This window comes from Symphodus melops, assembly GCF_947650265.1.
Source record: "Symphodus melops genome assembly, chromosome: 18".
Taxonomy (NCBI): domain Eukaryota; kingdom Metazoa; phylum Chordata; class Actinopteri; order Labriformes; family Labridae; genus Symphodus; species Symphodus melops.
Genome location: NC_136708.1, coordinates 13,384,670 through 13,403,914, shown reverse-complemented (window position 1 = coordinate 13,403,914; position 19,245 = coordinate 13,384,670). Strand labels below are relative to the sequence as shown.

The window sequence follows — 19,245 nt, the reverse complement described above, 5'->3', positions numbered from 1 at the left end:
TGAGCAGCCCCACATTAGACTATTATTCATGTCACCTTAAAGCAAACTTTTCAACACGTGACCAACAACTCTGATAGGCTTCAGATAAAAATGTTATGTTATAACTCATGACTATACGTTTGTTGTTACTCAAAGTAGAAGAAAAACAAGGATTGTCTTAAACGGAAGAGGGGACTCGCTGTATGTCCGATGTAGGAAACAAAATGATTTATGTCACACTTTAGTTAATCTCAATACAGGTGCATGTAGCCTACAACACGGCCCAACATGTTGACACAAGACAATATACTATAAGTGCTGTTTAATTTCTACATGCAAAATACATAGGTAGTCCAACAGTCCCACTATACATACAGTTCAGTGATATAGGCTGGTTGGAGAAATGAACATTTACAGGAAAATGGCTTGCCTTTACCACCGGTCTCGAATCGCGTTCTTCCCGTTTGGACAGGTTAGGTTAAGGGAGCGATGCACTTAACACTCACCACCTAGTGAGGCAGGAAAGTAATTAATCTTCATAAGTGCTTTTCTCCACAGTGAGCTCAATGCCAGTCATTCCTCGGACGCGTTCCAACTCGCTGGAGCATACGCTGGAATGTGCCTCTGCCTCCGCCCTCCGTTACGCAAATTACGGACAGATGTTTGCCACTAGTCAGGGCGGAGGTGCGCTTTTTACGTTGAATTTTCCACATCCTGTTCTTAGCAAAAAACAGAATGACAGGCAGCGCAACCAATCACCTACGATAACCTATACATTTCAACCAATCAGAAGTTCACAATCCCGGGACTTCACTGCTCCGTCGGGCTTGGTCGGATACTTTGTCGCTGAACATCTCTTGTGGAAATGGTGAGACGGAACAACAAGTCTGCATAGAAATATCGTACGCTTGAAATTTTAGACGGTAAGTACATTTTTTTAATCATCAGTGTTTCCAACAAGTTAAATTGATAACAAATAGTGTTGTTTGGTTAATTCCTTCAACATTTTAGGCACTTACAAGTTACTTCCTGCTCTGACAAGGCCGAGATCCCAAGTTACGTTTTAGCTCGTGTTTTCGGGCTTAAAAGTGGAACATTTACCACTTGTTTTTCTCTGTTGTTGTTTCTTGGGAAGGGAAACGCTTATTGTGTATATGATTGCGCACTTATACGTCCTTTAAAAATCTAAGTGTTATATTAACAATAATAAGTTGACAGTAGTAACCGCACATTGCGGTGTAGAGGCTTCTTCATCCACATACAGCTGTAACAAGTTCTGCTTTACTGGCATTAATAAACATGGCACGGTTAGGCCTACAGTATTCTTGTTTTAAAAATATGAACAGATATAGTGTTTGCAAAAAAAAAAATCAAGAAAAGTCCCTGCACTACAATCCACCTATTAACATTAGTATAATGACCTCACCATTTTGAGAAGCTTCAACGTTAACATGATAAATTGACTGTAATTAGGAAACCAAAATGGAGTATAGGAAGCAGTGCAGGGTATACTTAGAGTAAGCCAAATTCTGCCTCCCTGCACTGTCTTTGTCCACTTTTCTTAGGAAGAGTCTTCAGTCAGTGCAAATCTCTGAGCACTTTAGGAATGGCAACACAGCACTACATATTCCCACTACTGTAGGCAAAAGTGTGTTGAAATGAAATCCGTTTTAATTGTTGAATGTTCAGGTTTTAGTCCATCTTGCTGATTAAAGCAAGACTTTGGTTTTGCTTCTGCTTCTGGCCGCCCCGTGTTTATTTATACATGTGTCTGGTTGTCACATGTGTGTGAGACTAAATTAGAAGTGGAACTAACCCGTTTCAATTTGCAGACACTAAAATAGAAAATGCTGCAGATTCTCTTAATTATAAATCACTAATTTTTGTTCGACAAAGTTCATTTTTGATTGTTTGGCAAATGAGTAAACCCAAAGTTATAACTTAATATCATCACATTGTTACTTTGAAATGTCCTTGTTTTCTTTCAATACCTACACATGCTTTTCTCTTTGCCTAAAATAACCAACCTCATCTTTATCATCAGGGTTGAGCCCCCTCACCCACAGCGGCCCACCATGCCTCTGGTTACGAGGAATATAGAGCCGCGGCACCTGTGTCGCCAGACCATCCCGTCCAACATCCGCAGTGAACTAGAATGTGTCACCAATATCAGCCTGTCAAACATCATCCGCCAGCTGGGCAGCCTCAGTGAGTGTCTGCAGTGTGTTTATCAAATGATGTCAGTCATTGAAATATGGAGAACACAACTATGTATTATTTATTAAAACAAACGTTTCCAAAGTTTAATTTGACACATTGTACATAGATAAGACTTAGGTACACTATAAACCTGTTTTACTGTGTGTGTCTGTAGGTAAATATGCAGAGGATGTGTTTGGGGAGCTCTTTGTCCAGGCTGGAGCATTTGCAGAGAGGGTTAACTCACTGGGAGAGAGAGTGGACCGTCTGCAGGTTAAAGTCACTCAGCTGGACCCTAAAGAAGAGGAGGGTAAGTATTATTACTACCACACTGAAAATGATCATACACTTGTTCAATGACATTTTTTCCCCATCTTGTTAAGCGGCATAGATAGATAACCGACTCTCTGTCTGACCTGACTGTTGCTTGCTCAGTCTCTCTGCAGGCCATCACTACTCGAAAGGCCTTCCGCAGCAGTCTGACCCAGGACCAGCAGATGTTCACCAGGCCATCTTTGCCAATGCCTGTACAGGACACCTACATGGACTGCAATCCGCCCCCACCTCTCAATAATCTCAGTAAATACCGGTAAGATTGAGCAGAACTCAGATACATATTCTTGGTTCATATCCATTCACAGGGACATAACATGGGAGTGTGTGTGCATTTAAATATGGGCACAAGAAAACCCACACATGCACGCCGTACATAATTTTAGCCAACCTGTCTTATGAACATGCAGGCCGTCCCCATCAACATGTATAAACATGAAGATGCCCTGCGGTTAGATTGAAAGTTGATGGCCACTACTGCTTTTTGCAAACTATGTTCCATTTGTTGCAGAGGAGGAATCCCCTGTTTCTATAATAAGCATATGTTGTTGGACTCACAGGACAGTTTTAGACTTGTTGATATATTGACACATGCGGTCTGTTAACACACACTTGCTTTGTTTTAAGAACACAAGATTACAAAGAGAGTTGATAAGTAGCTGTAAGCATAATATTTATGTTTGGTTCTCTGCAGAGATGACGGAAAAGAGGCCTTGAAGTTTTACACTGATCCATCGTACTTCTTTGACCTGTGGAAGGAGAAAATGCTGCAGGACACCAAGGACATCATGAAGGAGAAACGGAAACACAGAGTGAGACAGAGACTTTATGGCACACATAATCAAACACACAATGCAATTTACATGAAAGTCCAAAATGGTCACGTCAATCATTTTAGATTCAAGCGTCTGTTACACCTTTTTCCTCTCTGAGCAGAAGGAGAAGAAAGACCATCTGAACCAACGGACGCTCAATCCACGAAAGATCAAGACCAGGAAGGAGGAATGGGAGCGCCGTAAGATGGGGGAGGAGTTTGTGGTGCCGAAGAATGATTTGATGTAAGTTGATGAATTTGAACAGCTTTGCACTGATACGTACATGGTCAATGGGAGGATTATGAATGTATTCCAGTCACTGAGAAATAATTGCCCTGTGAACTTTCTCTTTAGCTCCTTGGTTCAACAGTAGCCCTTTTCTTACTGTGTATCCACAAAAGCTCCGTAACTAAGCTCAGCCAACGTCTTTGTATAGCCATATTGATTCTGCGACGGCGTTATTATCGGCGTCCTGGTCTTTGAATTCACATTACATCTCGACGTTGCAGAAATAGGCCACAGCGGGAGCTCCGCATGGACTCGCAGTCAGACATGCACATCAGAACAGTGTTGCGCTCTCCTGCTGGCTCAGCTGATCCCTTTGCGCCTCTGTTACTACATCTGAGGACGGTACAGAGGCGGGGATCACTTTGTCCCCCCAAATATGCCTAAACAACATCCAATGGAGAGGCTGTGAATTAGCATGTACATAAGCAGGGAAGAAGGATGGAGGATCAGGGGCAGAACTAAGTAGTGTTTTCATTCGGCCTCCTTTGTAGATGAAGCTTATCAGGGATGTAAGTATCCTGCCTTTCACTGGCAATATGTAAGCGACGAATAAAGTATTAAAACGTCCAAATGCTATGCTAACATTAACTGTTATCTTAAGCTAGCTAACTGATTTTTGGAATGTTTTGTTTAATTAGTTGCTGATTACGTATCCAGCAGTAAAATTTAATTCCTTCTCGCATGTCATTCCCCACTCTCTCTCTCCCTTGTTTTCCACATTATTCACTGTTTATTGAATTAAAGCAAAAAGGTCAATCTTAAAAAAAAAAAAAAATGAGACAGATGGCTTTATTAACAATGGTATATTTGCAAGATTTCTGTCATACACTAGGCTTATAAAGTTACAAAGATATATATATATATATAAATATATATATAAATATATATATATATATTTTTTTTTTTTTTTTTGGAGTGAAGTTGTTCCTCTGGTCTTTACGATCTTGTAAGTCACTTTACTTTATTTAGTTTTGTTAGTTGTCGCTAATATTATTACTACCGTAAATTCCGGACTATTGAGCGCACCTGGATATAAGCCGCACCGGCTAAAAATAAGTAAATAAATGTATTTGTACATATATAAGCCGCACTTGATTATAAGCCGCAGGTGTTCACGTTATAACAAGAGCTATTTACACGGAAAGACGTGACACAAAAACATTGTTTTAACTTTTAATTAAATACGTAGGCTACCGGTAACATCCGCAAATACAAAGCCTTTATCAAACAGTGTCTGTAACACGGCTGATGAAAAAGATTACCGTAATACAGTAATACATTTCACAAGAAAAAGTCCATCCATTCAGTGACAAAGAATGACTTCATCACTCACTTCCTCAGTCTCTGTTGTCGCTGTAAGTGTTAACTCTACGTGCAGCAGCTCTATGAGCTTCTTTGACAGCCAGGTCGATCGCCTTTAACGTGAAAGCTGCATCATATGTATTTCTCCGTGTGTTTTCCATGATGAGGGTGCGTGCATGAAGCGCAAAATGACTGATATTAAGATCCGATGTGACGAGGTCAAATGTTTTTGCGGCAGGAGCTCATTGTCCCGCAAGAAAAATCCATAAATAAGCCGCATCGTTGTAAAAGCCGCAGTGTTCAAAACGTGACAAAAAAGTAGCGGCTTATAGTCCGGAATTTACGGTATATTTGCCTATTACTGTCTGCTTTCAGTGCATTTGTGAAACATTCTCACATGTGCCTGACCAATACCTGTCGATTCCATTTACATTATTTGCCTGTTCATAAAACTGAAAATAAATAAAGGTGACACATAGTGTATTTTTGACTGACAGTGACTCTTCTGAGGGTCTAAATGGCAGTATTGGATCTGGAGACGGTTTCACTTCTGAAGGACTTGAGCAGAGTACCGGCTCCTACTCCTACGATCCTGGCTCCCCTTTCTCTCCGCCTGGCAATGATGACTTCCTGCCTCCTCCACCTCCAGATATGGCGTAAGTGGTGTCTTGAATAATAAGCGTGTGTATATATATATATATATTCACACGTGCTGCAAACACGTGCTCAACATACACGTGTTGTGTAGCTGTATCCTATAAAAAATACATTTTCTATATTCTAACTTTAAGCCTGTGGTTGTTTAGTAGCTCAAATTGAGCTCAGACTAAAGATTTAACTTTTTTTTTTTCACTTGTCATTAACTCACCCTGTCACTTGCAGGTATAGTGATGGACAGTATGGCGCACCAGCCACGAAGCGTGTTAGTGTGCTGAGTCCAAGTCACCCACCTCCTGCTCCCCCCATGGCCTCTCCGGCATCAAACTCTCGCCCCAACCTAGCCCCTCCCCCTGCTCCTCCTCCCCCTCCTCCTTCCTCAGGTTTCGGAGTTCCACCACCTCCGCCTTGCTTCGACTCTCCACCATCCCCTCCTCCACTCTCCTCTGCTTCCTCTCCACCTCCTCCCCCTCCTCCACCTATTATGTCCGCTGCTTGTCCTCCTCCTCCACCGCCTGTACCTACAGGTGGTGGTCCCCCACCTCCTCCTCCTCCTCCCCCTCCCCCTGGTCCTCCTCCCTCATCCTTTAACAACCCTGCTCCCCCTCCTCCCTCTGGTGGAAGTGCTGCTCCCAAACCTCAGCCGGAGCCTGAAGATGATCCCCGCAGCGACCTGCTCCAGGCCATTCGACAAGGTTAGACACCACAGAACACAGATGAATGTTTAATTGATATATGCAGACCTCAATGCAAGTACATTATTAAAGCAGCTGTAGCTTTTGTGCACATTTCAATTCATATTCCTTACTTCTAGTAAAACGTTCAAAAAATGTGATTGATCATTTAAATAACCTGAGTTTGATGCTGAATATATTTTGTTACCACGATGTCCCACCTGTGGCCAAGAGACGATGGAGGATTTTTTTCAGGCCTAACAAACTTATTTTCTGTTTCCATAAAACCTTTTTTTTTTGTTTTTGATATGATAGCTCCCAAATCCTAACTGTCCTTCCGATCATCCTTTCAGGTTTCAACCTACGGAAGGTGGAGGCACAGCGGGAGCAAGAGAAGAGGGATCATAACGTGGGTAATGACGTGGCTGCAATCCTGTCTCGCCGTATCGCTGTGGAGTGCAGCGACAGCGAGGATGACTCCTCAGAGTTTGACGATGATGAGTGGTCCGATTGATCGTCATGCCCTTCCACCTTCACTACCACCTTTGTAACTTTACTCCACTGTAAATATCAGTGTATTTCCATTCAGATCACTTTATTAAGTAACCGTGAAGCAGAGTTGCACGATGTGTGTGTGTGTGTGTGTCAAGTATTGAGTGTATGCGCACATGGTGTGTGTGTACAGGTGATGTATTAATCGCATTCTTCAACCCATATATTTCTGTTTACCGAAACAAAAGTCCAAAAATGGAGAGTGCCTTTGCCTGGTTGTGCATCGATTCAAAGCTACTTTAATTGGATGACACAAATGTGATTGAGTGTGTTATGCAATGTATTCTCTGCTGAGTCTGTGTGTAAGCAAACCACATCTGTCTTCATGTAAGTATCTGTCAGACTCAGATACCTTTAGCTACCGGTTAAAAGTGAGACTTAATTTGTCTTTGTTTTTTATAGCAGAGGATAATAGAGAAGGAGTTCACATAACCTCCATACACATATTGTACAGACTCAGTCATGACATCAAGCGCTTCCTGCTCTTTAGTAGACTATATAATAAAGATGTAATGTTTATATTGCACATTGAGTTGTATCTACTAAACACCAATAATGCCCTTTGTATTCTTCTGAAGCACAATTTTTTTTAATCACTTTTCTTCTTTCACTTTTGTATTCTGTGGTCTTCTTTTTGGTGGTTGTCATGGGAACAATTGACTGGTGGATGAGACATTGTCATAGCTTGGGAACAAATTATTGAATGAGTAATTCAGTGTGATGTGTGATATGTGCTATATTGGTCCATCGCAGACACCCGGGGTGTTTGATGAGATCATGCTGAACATATGCAGACATTTAACACAAATGTCATGATTCATTTTGTACTGGGTTTCACTTCTGTTGTGTATTTCTTCCTTTGCTTTTTTAAAAAAATCTATTCTAGGGATATACTATACTCTGGTGCTTTAATAACTGTGCTCTGTCTAATCAGGCAGCCTTTTGCCTTATCCTGCTGCCTGATAAGTGCCTTTTTATCCTGCAAATCAGTGTCAGTGTAGGTTTCTTTGGCTACTAACACTGGACTCTGATCAGCATAAATATAAACAGCTGCCCATTGATGAGTCAAATATAGAAGTGACTGATGTTAAATTTAGACCACAATATTTTCAAGTGCCTTTTATTTGTATTTGCCTTTGTTAAAGCACAATCAATCAGCATGCTTAGCCAAAGTTCTGCTTCTTTGCCTTACGTTTCCCAATTGTCATAGTAATTTCAATAAAGAGAGTTAAATGAAGTGAGGTCCCTGATTTATTTTTCTGTTAGCTATGTAAAAAACTGTGATGTGTTGAATAACAAGTTCCCAAATATTCCATGCCTTGGCATTAGACAGCTCATACTTTATTTATGACTCATCCTCTTTTATGTCAGTGCTGCAGACCTGCTCACATGCTGCCTGTGAAGGGAGTGTGAAAAAGAGTCAAATAGATACAGTTCAGAAAATGAGTAGGAGTGTGAGAAAAACCTCTTGCATAACCAGTGTATCTTCATATCATGGCTAGTTTTGAAAAGACGCAGTGGTTGCATGAATACTTTGAAGGCTGCTTAACCACCAAATAATTTAGGATACCAGAAGAGAAAGCACCTGTCTGTGCCTAATTGAGTTAAAGAGGAAGACAGACATACACACTAAAAGCAGAGAAGAGAAGAGTGCTGACGTCGGCTGGTAGAAAAAGACATATTTATTATTTATCAGTATAAAATATTTATTCATTTCAAAAAGGCTGTGCAACATGAACAACTGGTCAGTACCTCTCAAAGTGCCTTCAATAGCATGTGCAAAATAGAATCGAGAAGGTCTAGAACATTGTGTTTTTTACATATTCAAGTACATTAAATTGGGCTTTGGATCACATACATCATCAAACTGTGATAGGTTTACATTTAAAAACATCCTCTCTCATCACATTAAAGTGCCAATGGTCATTAAATCCACCCTCAAAGAGTGGTGATACATACAGTGTCCCTGTGATTGTTTCGGTTTGGGGATCCAGTGGATCTACAATTGGCTAAGGACGAGGCACAAAGTACTCATAAGACAGTACGTTTAGATTTTGTCCAAAGATGGCCGCCCGCCAGGACAGTTCAGGACATTCTGATATCAGAAGGCCTTCATCTCTCAGAGAAGTGCTGCTTGCACGTGGGAGTGTTGGACTTCATGTTCTGGACTTGAATGATAGTCGATGCAGCTATGTGTGTATCTTGGCACACAAACAGTGATATGTCTGGCATAGATCTTGTGTGTTGGCAATGTTTGGCAGTCTACACATCAACAGGGTAGTGTATGTGCGAGTTGTGAGTGTATCTGTTGGGGCAGCAGGCCTGGAGCAGCACCTTGCGAATGTCTTTGTGTCTCAGACTGTAGAGGATTGGGTTCAGCAGCGAGCTCCCTGCCGCTGGCACCAAGGTGGCATAGGTGTATAGAGGAGGGCTGGAAGCATCTCCCAGCAGCCCCCAGAGTGAAAAAGGCATCCAGCAGCCCACAAACACACTGAGCACCAAGATCAACCGAGAGAAGCCCCTCCCACTGCTGTGTTTGCTTGCATATGATTGGTTGGCAGGTAGGAAATGCCTCTGAGTAGCGATGGCATGGGCATGCCGCCTCGCAACGCGACAGATCCCAGCGTACAATTGTAGGGTTATCATCACAACCACCAGGAAGCCACCACATAGAAGTGATAGGTATGTCCGGGTCAAAGGTCGAGCTACAGAACAAGAGTTTGGCTCTTCCAGACAGTGCCACCCCATCGCAGGCCCTGCCCCTATGATGCAAGCACCCAACCAGACCAGCAGCAGGAGGATGGCGGCTCTGTGACGAGATTGGCTTGAACCATAGGTGAGGGCTTGGCTTAAAGACAGGTATCGGTCCAAAGCTACACCCATCAGGCTACAGAGTGAGGCAGTGAGTGATGTTACCAGCAGTCCAGAGGTCAGCAACTCTGACCAATCGCTAGGCTCCACACAGAACAAGAAGAGGAAGTGCAGGATCAATGCAACACCAGCCAGGAGGTCAGCCAGTCCGAGGCTTGCAAGAAGCAGGAAAACAGGGGCACGAAGAGAAGGGGTGGCCAAGATGGTGGTGACCACAATGGCATTTTCAGCTGCGATGAGAGTTCCTGAAACACACAGGGCCACACCCCACACAGTGAGGGGTGGGACTTCATATTTGGGGGACGTATCCAGCAGGTCCAGAGGGAAGAAGGATTCAGCACCTGAGGACTCATCCCAGCCCAGATCAGAGGTGTTCAGGATCATGGCTGATAAGCTGTCACAGGAAACACAATCTAAAAAAGAAAAACAAGGACAAACATGTTGAATTAACTCAAATGTATCAATAATATAGCATTTAAAAGCTGCTTTATCCTGTTGGACAGCATGAAGCCGGCTGTGACATCAGAGGTTATGGTAAAGGCACGATGTTACACTCTTATCATATAAAGGAGTTAGCTGTAAAAACAAAAACACAGAGAGTATTTTGAGCGGTATGTGTGAATGTCTTGCTTCTATGTAGCTTTTAAAAGGGGAAAAAACTAAATGACTAAAACCGCACGTATTTAGATATATTATTAGAGATGACATGAAAGCATATTTATTAGATTGATACGCCACCTATCATATTTGGCTAATTTATTGTGTTCAAGCCCAAATTATCATAAATGTGCTTAAATAGCAAATAAAACGAAGCGCTTCAAGTTGCAACTAACATCATCAATTTGTTTGCTTAATGCATCGAGGTGGAACAACCCCTTCATAAGACTATTTACAATCTTTAAACTTAACCCCTCATTAAGTTTGGGAGCTCCAGTCGGAAGTTTCCGTTCTGTCAGTGTCCAGTTCAACTATAGCCTTTATCAAAATCTCTTAAGGATTCTCCAGTACCTATTAAAAGAATCGAGAAACCCTGTGTTGCTAACTTGGTTTACAGTTAGGCTATCTGAGGAATGCCTGTTACAAGGTTAAGATGCTTGTGATATCTAGCTGGTCTGCCTGTTATTGCAGAATGTGCTGCAAGGAAACTGGATCGAATATCGCATCTAAACATATATTATAATATTTTCAAAGATGATTTTAGAGCAGTTTTTTTTAAGGATCCTAGAGTCTTTCTTTTTTCCTTTCTGTCACGTTTCAGCGTAAGATGGTATAGCCCACCTCCTGTTGTATAACACAGTCGCTGGTTCATTGCAGCACAGAGGATGTCCCAGCACATGCACGCACACACGAGCACGCACGCATCGCACAAACATGTAAATAATCTTAAATGGAATATTCATCTTACCTTTTAACGCAAATCCAGATTTGTTCTCTCCGCCTATTAGATACAGATGATGAAGACGGTGGTGATGCTGTCTGGAGTGATGCTCTTTATATAAAAAAAAGAGCACAGTCTCTGTCTTTGGTTACACTGGCGCTCCTTTATTCGTGCTGTCTTCATCAAAAGTTGCTCCAAACTCTCTCTTATAGCGTCCCTTGCATCCCTCTGCTCTTCAGTCTATCCGGAGCGCTGACGGGTTGCAGAATAGATTCTCATGCGCGTGAACTCATCCACAAGAGAGCATGCCTGACGTCAGTGACTGAGAGGCTCGACCAATAAGCTGCCGACATTCGGGATGCGGGGAGAGCAAGAGAGGGGGCTGTATGAGGAGTAATTTCATTCAGAAAAATGCGGCAGCTCTGTGACCCCTCCCACTGCGGTTTACTCTCTAGCTCTCATTTCTTGTAAATATTCACCACAAAAAAAAACCCTCCCCCTACATACACAAGTTTTCTCAATCAGACCAGGGGCCTGGTTGAATGAGAAGTCTCTGTCTGTTTTTGTTTGGCGGGCTTTACAGATGTCGAGCTTCAAGACCGAGTTCATGGCTGGAGCTGTCCTCGGTGCTGAAACGCAGCAGGATGACTCATGGGGCGATATCCTGCAGAGAAACACTAATCTGTGTGAGAGGACATATTCTCATTATAAACACACCTCCCCAACCATCGTAGTTAAGTGACAAGTTGCAATATTGCAAGAAATGTACCAAATATGTGTCCTTAGATACAAAACCCAAACACTCATACATATGATAATTTCGAAACGTCCTCCTTTCTATATCAATATTGAAAAATCTTCTCACTGTGACAAAATGTTCAGCAGAATAAAAAAACCCTGTTTCCATGTTTGACTTTATTTTAAGTTTTGACATTATTATGTATTCTTATCATGAACCTAACATTATGTAACGTCAGTATTGATCACAGGCTTGGCTAAATGCCTCTTTGACTTAATTCAATATTAATTTAAATTGCGCATTAAGGGTTCCAACATTTAATCTCCCTTAAATCATTGGAAAGTTAATTGGAAATGTCAGCACAGACATGAATCGATGATGTCTTCGTGAAAAATTCCATATGATCAAAAATTATCTAATGCATTGATAGTCCCATCATTGATTTAAGAATCCAAACACATGCCCTCAGCCTCCTGCTGTATCACAACAGCAGCAGGGGATTCAAGGCTTCCCCGACTTGATAGTGAGCGTGGGTGCTGCAGATGTCTACGTGGTCGCGCATATCAATGCGCTACCCATGGGGAGGGGGGAATCTCGTCCTGCTCAAGCCATATTAGGACACACTTCCTGACGATTAGATCCCCCTACGTCACAGAACGGATCTGAAGTGCAACATGTGTCATCTTCACAATTTTCGACTCGAACCCCTCATAAATTAAAACAAATAACAGCTGTTATTTTATACCTGACGACTTATTTTATGATTCTTTATTTATTTATTTTTACCGCTAAAAACAATGAACGTCGAGCAACACTAAGCGAGTAAACTGTAGCATTGTCGGTGGGAGCCTCAGTGGAGGAGTAAATCGTGTTCGCCAGCTTTGCGGTCCATCCTTTTGGATTTTACTGCACGACGACATAAAGACGAGCCATACAGTGAAGCTCTACACATGTACCCAGAGAATGTGTTTGTGTAAGAGAGAGAGAGAGAGAGCATTTGAGATGTGGGTGTATATGAGCCATGTATGTGTGAGAGGAGGAGGAGGAGGAGGAGGTGAGGAGGGTGATGTTGGTGGATTTCTCTGCATAAAGAAAAAAGTGTGTCGTGATTCTCGACTCAATAGACCCGATGTTTTGGGCCTGGCCTGGGTCTATGACTCAGAGCATCCACATCACAAAACATTTTGAAGGTCAGAGAGTTTGTACGTTTTCTGTTGGTGATTTGCATGTTTGAGTGCTTTTTCACCCCGAAGCAATCTTCTATATGTATCATATATCGCAACTCCACTAAGTGATCAATCAGGCTTTAGTGATTAGATCATCAATTCCAAAGGCATGGAAGATTGATCCTTATGATAAATAGTATGTTTTATTTTTTATTTCTGCACAGTAAATTTTCAAACAGTTACTGACTATCACCATGACATTAATAAAGCACGCAGTTTACATAAAATATATCAATGTTCACCCTAATCTCATTAATTACATTACCTTTTGGTGTGAAAAGAAGATACTACATTTTGATAAGATAAGATCAATACATCTTTAAACAACTGCAAGTAACTATCCAATGTAAGACAAGTAGCAATGAGCTTATGCTATTTATGCGTTGGTGTTTGACATTAGTTTACATACATAATGTAAAGCTCAGCCATATTAACCCTAAAACACACAAACAAATGAATGAACACACATACAATAAATAAAAGGTTAATGTGCACCTACATGCAAAGTAATTTTTATGAACTAGACTTGAAACAAAAAGTTTCCCAAAAAGTCATTTTACAATCAAATTATGTACACACATATAAGCCTTTTGTTCTATGTAAGCACGTATCTGCAGATCCTGTTACCAATGCTTTTGCAATAAAATTGAAGGGACCAAAACATAAATACACAAATTAACTTAGTTTGAAATCTTGTCAGATTTACTGCAGTAATTATTTTGTTCGACTTAAGGACTTGAAATCCTGGTACAATATAATCATAGACAAAAATCATATTTGAGAGGTTTGACAAGTTACCAGGGAGCTCTTCATCACAAGACACATCTGAAGTGATGATTTGACATTCAAGCTGTCTACCACCTTGTCACAGTGTTTCTGAAAGCTTAATGCCAACAACAATGTATGTGCTTACTAAAATTATATTTAGAACTGTTTGGATGTGACTGGATAACTCTTGACACACATCAACAGACACAACGCTAGTTCTGATGACCTGTCTTCACCAGACCCTTTCTAACATGATGATGATGATTGTTTAAAAATAAAACAGTTTCACTGTGGAAAACCAGGGCCAAATAGGATCTGAATGGTTCTGTTTCATTTCACAAATTAATGATTGTGACTATTCATTTGCTACTGAAAACAAAGATGCTTGTGACATGTTTTAGCAAGTTACAGTTGAGCAGCTTGAACATAACTTTTGCTTAGTTCAATGAAAGAGTTTTTTTGTTGCTGTTTTTTTGCTTATGAGGTTGTTTGAGTTTTGTTATTGTTGAGGATTGTCGAGGCCTGGAAAGGTTTCAGTATCCAGTATACAAAAAAAAGTTGTGTAACCCAGTTATATTTTTAGCCATGTAAGCTGTTGCCCTGGGGATTGTGTTGTCTATCAGCCTGTCACTCAACATCATCAATCGACTCTGAAATATCCCAACCTCTATTGGATTGGTTACATCGTCATTTTAGATTAAAAAAGAATGTGAATAATCAAATTTAGATGTTGACAATTGGCGTCTTTTGTACACATTTATGTAAAAAGATAGAAAAAGTGATTTCCCCCATGTATTGCTTAGTTTTAACATTTCAAGAGGTCTGGACATGTTTATGTATCAAATTTAAAAGATAAAACGTTGTGTAACAAATATAATTTTAGCTACGTCAGCTGCTTAGCTCAGGGCATGGTGTCTGTTTCTCTGTTTCTCTGTCAGTCCATCTCCTTGTTGTACTCTGAAATATATTAACATCCTTTGAATGGATTACAACTCAAACTACAATTCAATGTTTATATCACACTCCCATTCGCTCAGCTTTGATTAGCAAACTTGAACATACTAACTTAATAAAATAAGAATGTTAAGATATGAGCAATACACTTGTTTAATATTTTAGCATTTATTTTGGGAACAGGTTAACGTGTTGATGTAGGCTAATTCATCGTAATTCTATGCTTATTCAGACTATAACTTGATCAGCATCTAACTTGTAGACTGTAGGCTGTAGACTCTTATTAAATCTTATTTTTTTCTTATATTTCTTAAATCATCCTATTACTTGTCCGGTATTTCTCAGTACATCCTAAAACACACACCCATTTTGAACATTTTAAAATACAAGTAATTCAGCCAACAAAAGAATTCTGATCACTGACCATTTGCACTTAAATTACATCGCATTCTCCCTTGATTTTGGGTCCTCAATGTTTAGTATGCATCTCACTCTAATTTGTGATGTTTTAAGGACATGTGGAAATGCAAGTATTTATGCATGCAATGCTTGCTTCAGTGAACAGGTGCCACTCCGTCCAAACTGGTGTGTATTTCAGCAGGGTTAAGGTTGGCCAGATGGTTGCCAGGAGACCAGGTTTTGGTGTTGCTCATGTTACACATATCTCTCGGTCTTCTGTCTTTGCCTCAGTGTTCAAGCCCTGAGCTTGATCACTTTTTGCAACTACTGGATGCCTTTTTGAGGAAACATTTTTTGGATTGTTTTTCCCTTCCTAGAATTCTTCAAAGTTTCCAGTTGTCATTGTCAGTGCTCTGTGGCTGTCAGGATGCAACCGCTGGTATTAAAGGTCCTCTGCTCCATTCTGCTGCTTGTAGCTGTGGTGCCCTCTGTGTATTCACAGTCAGGTATGGATCCATATATAGTGTTTGACATTTATGTACTTACTGTAAAACAATCTAAGTGGGTTTTGGTCTCTTTTGGAGACTTAATGTGTGTGTCCTCCTTCACCATCCTTAGTATCTGATGTCTCCTTTCCTTGTCTTCTCATTCCTTTTATTATTCATCTTATACACAAGTCTCCCTTTTCTGTATTTTAGTAAACTCGATGTCTTTCTTTTCAATATCATTTTATCTTTGGCAGACATATATGCCATTATTCTTCAGTTTTGACCCCCAACTTTGGCATGTTTTGATGCCATCCAAACCTGTGGGACAGCTTGAAATAGTGAAGCAGTTTTTGTGTTTCTTGTTGTGAGTGACACTTTCAATCCCCTGCCTGCTTTGTGTCCCTTCTATAGATTGTTCTCAGGCTGAGTCATGTGACCTGTGTGTCGGAGACTCCATGCTCAACCTGACAGGCTGTGTCTGGAGGCTTTGTCCAACTGGTAACACACACACACACACACACACACACACACACACACACACACACACACACACACACACACACACACACACACACACACACACACACACACACACACACACACACACACACACACACACACACACACACACACACACACGCGCACACAGACGCACGCACACGCACGCACACGCACAGTCATACACCTCTGACCTCTGATAGTAATTCAATCATGAGGTTGCTGTAACACAAGCTTCCCTGGTTTGTACAAGAAGACTGAATTATTTAGTATGCCAGTAACACTCATACAAACATACACCCTGAAAGCATGTTTTCTGTCTCAGGTAATGATACAGGCAGATGTATGACTGATCAGGGTGACTCCGCAGACACCGCCATGAACTGCAGCTGGACTAGAGTGTCTGAATTGTGCACAGGTATCCAACAATACATATTAAAATCAACCCAAGATATTTATATGCAACCTGAGTAACACTTCTTTATTGTGTGTGTTGAATTTCAGTTGTAGAGACTGTGGCTGATGGAGGAGGTGGAGGTGACTCAGGTAAATTGTGCGGACACTGCTCAAGCATCCCCCCTCCTTCCCCTTCTCACCCTCTTGCGTCAGACATTTATTATTCCCATAAGCGCTGAGTTAAATGTTCCCCACTCCTTGACTGCTACTCAGTCATTTCCAGTAAAACACCTCTCCTTCCGCCACACACCCCCTTTCATGTCATTTCTATTTAAACCTATCAACATCTTCTCTTTCTTTGCTTCCAGGGGATGGAAGTAACACCAATCCATCACCAGAGTTCTCTCAGGCCAAGTTTGACATGTCAAGCTTCATCGGTGGCATAATATTGGTGCTGTGTCTGCAGGCAGGGGGCTTCTTGGCCATGCGTTTCCTCAAATCCAAAGAGCAGAGCAGCTATGACCCCATGTGAGTTAAGATGCATGTTGAGAGGACAAACAATTTAGCGAGACAGCATCAGTTTAAGAAGGTGCATGTAAAAGTGTTATTGTAATAAGCGACGTCTGTTGATGCAACAGTGGCCTCTAGTGGTGGCAGCGACCAATAGCAGCCTAACACAGTGTTTTGCATACTTAACCATCCTTCTAGATTGCGTTTGATTCTAATATTTAATTGCATCTTTCCAAACTAAAATTCCATTTTCTTACAGAGATCAGCCAGCACAGTGAAAAACAGTGAAGAAGTGTAAAGGACAAACAAACGAGCCTAGAGGACAGCCGAGCAGTGACTCATCGATTTGTGACGACAAGAGTGTTTTTTTCTTTTTTTCTTTTTTTTTTTTTCTTTCTGAGCCCCTGTCATTCTCGGTTTGGTCCCTATAATTCTGGGGAATGGGTGTGTTATAAAGTGGCATTTCCCCCCCAGACTAATGTATTGTGCATGTTCAGTGTGTAGTATTTATAATTCAGAGAAATGTGGCTGTTAATTTTCACAATATACGACAAACGGGAAACAAACTATTTTAATTTCTCAGCTTTGTGATCTAAGATATTACGTTTAAGTGATAACATTTTCAAAACAACCTATATCTGAATAAAATAAACTAAAACTGTGTAAAGAGCACAGTGTTGTTTTGGGAAATGGAGATATGATAAAATGAAAACAATAGGTCAGACAAGGACTAAACAGGTATTTTAAGTGTTTTTAAGAACCACTAAATGCAACAAAATGAGTTCCCCACTAGATTCGGCCCATTATTGAAGAGAATGTCTGTTTTTACTGTTGAGCCAACCATTGCTTTTTTTGAGACAAGAAAAATAACATCTGTAAATGAAACCTCTTTTAACTTGTAGTGAGTTGGATTGCTAAAATGATTGATGATGGAAGCCATGGAGGGGAGACCAAAATAACGCAAACGATCAAAACTTCTCTGATTTTAGTGTGTTCTGTCTTGAAAAGCTCATGTCTCTTCTGAAAATGTTGTTTTGTGTCAGATTTCTGTTTCCATTGCTCATATGTTAGATATATGATAGTTTTAGCCCTATAGCCACTCTAAGAGACGTGATACTACCCGTTTAAATCATTCTGTCCTTGTTAAGTTCATCATTGTAAAGGTTTGACCTTTAGGGTGTGCCAGTATGTCAAATTACAGAGGGCTGAATAAACTAAGGATATAAAACATCTTTCTCCCTTCATGAGTGTAATTCATATATTGATACTAACAGCAATTTATTAGTAAAATTCTGCACAGTGTGACCTAGGTGCATGTTTGACCACACATACACTGTAAGGGATGGATGTGCAGATAAGAATTAACAAATATACTCACATTTCTGGACATTATAATGGATAGCAGCATGCAGCAGGAACAGACCGCAGATGGAGGTCTTTCTGGGCGCAAGGGGATGGGTGATTGGATGCACAGGTCGCTGTCTGTGCCAGGACCTGCAGGCTTGAATGAGCCTTCACAAAAAAAATCCCTAACTGGATCAAGTGGCTGACTTCCAATTCTGTCAACAAAGGGCAGGACTGAATACAGCTCCTTTTTTGCTATGCAAGCACCCTCCCCCAATACACAGAAAACTACACTTTCAAAAAAGAAAGGGAAGTCTAGTTGGCACACACTTTGAATCCACAATGAAGTTCCAGCAGGTTTCATGTAATGTTCTCTCTTCTGCTCTAAAACACTAGGCTAGAGATCTCTGTTTGTAGCCTATCTCAGTGTGTGTATGTGTGTGTGTGTGTGTGTGTGTGTGTGTGTGTGTGTAACATATCAAATGTGCAGCAGCCTCAGTTTGAGGCCTATGTGTGTTTAGCAGGTGTGGACAGCTACAGGAGAAAAGTTAACATCACCTCCACCCTTCTGACATTTAGTAAAACATCCGTGTGTGTGATTCACACAAACACACACACACACACACACACACACACACACACACTGTGTGTATGTGTGTGTGTGTGTGTGTGTGTGTGTGTGTGTGTGTGTGTGTGTGTGTGTGTTTGTTCCCTCGCACTCGGCTCCTGATTGACCCTGTGCGGACTAACTCTGGAGGGCGTGTTCACAGCGTTTACTGTGCACACAGACCTCGACACACACAAACATAGACATACACACTCACACACAGCAGAGGACAACTTTGTACGAAAACCTTTCAGATGGAACTTGCGGA

The 19,245-nt window shown here is 41.1% G+C and overlaps 3 protein-coding genes across 4 annotated transcripts in view; 2 read left to right on the top strand and 1 right to left on the bottom strand.

Moving 5' to 3' along the window:
- Positions 1–706: 706 nt before the first annotated feature.
- wasf2 (WASP family member 2) lies at positions 707–8,036 on the top strand. Its single transcript, XM_079368229.1, has 9 exons — positions 707–902; positions 2,024–2,187; positions 2,354–2,488; positions 2,614–2,767; positions 3,206–3,323; positions 3,448–3,569; positions 5,414–5,572; positions 5,799–6,268; positions 6,601–8,036. Exons 2-9 carry the CDS (start codon positions 2,055–2,057, stop codon positions 6,759–6,761), a joined length of 1,452 nt encoding a protein of 483 aa, XP_079224355.1. The 5' UTR covers positions 707–902; positions 2,024–2,054; the 3' UTR covers positions 6,762–8,036.
- gpr3 (G protein-coupled receptor 3) lies at positions 7,675–11,326 on the bottom strand. Its single transcript, XM_079368231.1, has 2 exons — positions 11,076–11,326; positions 7,675–10,083 (listed from the first exon to the last, which is right to left on the bottom strand). Exon 2 carries the CDS (start codon positions 10,052–10,054, stop codon positions 9,062–9,064), a length of 993 nt encoding a protein of 330 aa, XP_079224357.1. The 5' UTR covers positions 10,055–10,083; positions 11,076–11,326; the 3' UTR covers positions 7,675–9,061.
- A 3,931-nt stretch (positions 11,327–15,257) lies between these two features.
- cd164l2 (CD164 sialomucin-like 2) overlaps positions 15,258–19,245 on the top strand; it is a 102,379-nt gene continuing 98,391 nt past the window's right edge. Inside the window, exons 1-6 of one of the 2 annotated variants that reach the window (XM_079368587.1) lie at positions 15,258–15,640; positions 16,034–16,120; positions 16,446–16,538; positions 16,625–16,666; positions 16,885–17,044; positions 17,286–17,311. In XM_079368587.1, coding sequence (XP_079224713.1) covers positions 15,562–15,640; positions 16,034–16,120; positions 16,446–16,538; positions 16,625–16,666; positions 16,885–17,044; positions 17,286–17,304 — 480 coding nt within the window. In that variant the 5' untranslated portion in view covers positions 15,258–15,561 and the 3' untranslated portion in view covers positions 17,305–17,311. Of the gene's footprint in view, positions 15,641–16,033; positions 16,121–16,445; positions 16,539–16,624; positions 16,667–16,884; positions 17,045–17,285; positions 17,697–19,245 lie in introns of those variants that run through there. The other variant, XM_079368586.1, reaches the window with a different exon arrangement.

Coding starts and splice junctions, on each gene's coding strand:
- wasf2 (XM_079368229.1), top strand. CDS start 2,055: ATGCCTCTGGTTACGAGGAATATAGAGCCGCGGCACCTGTGTCGCCAG. Junction 2,489..2,613: donor GGACCCTAAAGAAGAGGAGG/GTAAGTATTATT, acceptor TTGCTTGCTCAG/TCTCTCTGCAGGCCATCACT. Junction 2,768..3,205: donor AATAATCTCAGTAAATACCG/GTAAGATTGAGC, acceptor GGTTCTCTGCAG/AGATGACGGAAAAGAGGCCT.
- gpr3 (XM_079368231.1), bottom strand. CDS start 10,054: ATGATCCTGAACACCTCTGATCTGGGCTGGGATGAGTCCTCAGGTGCT.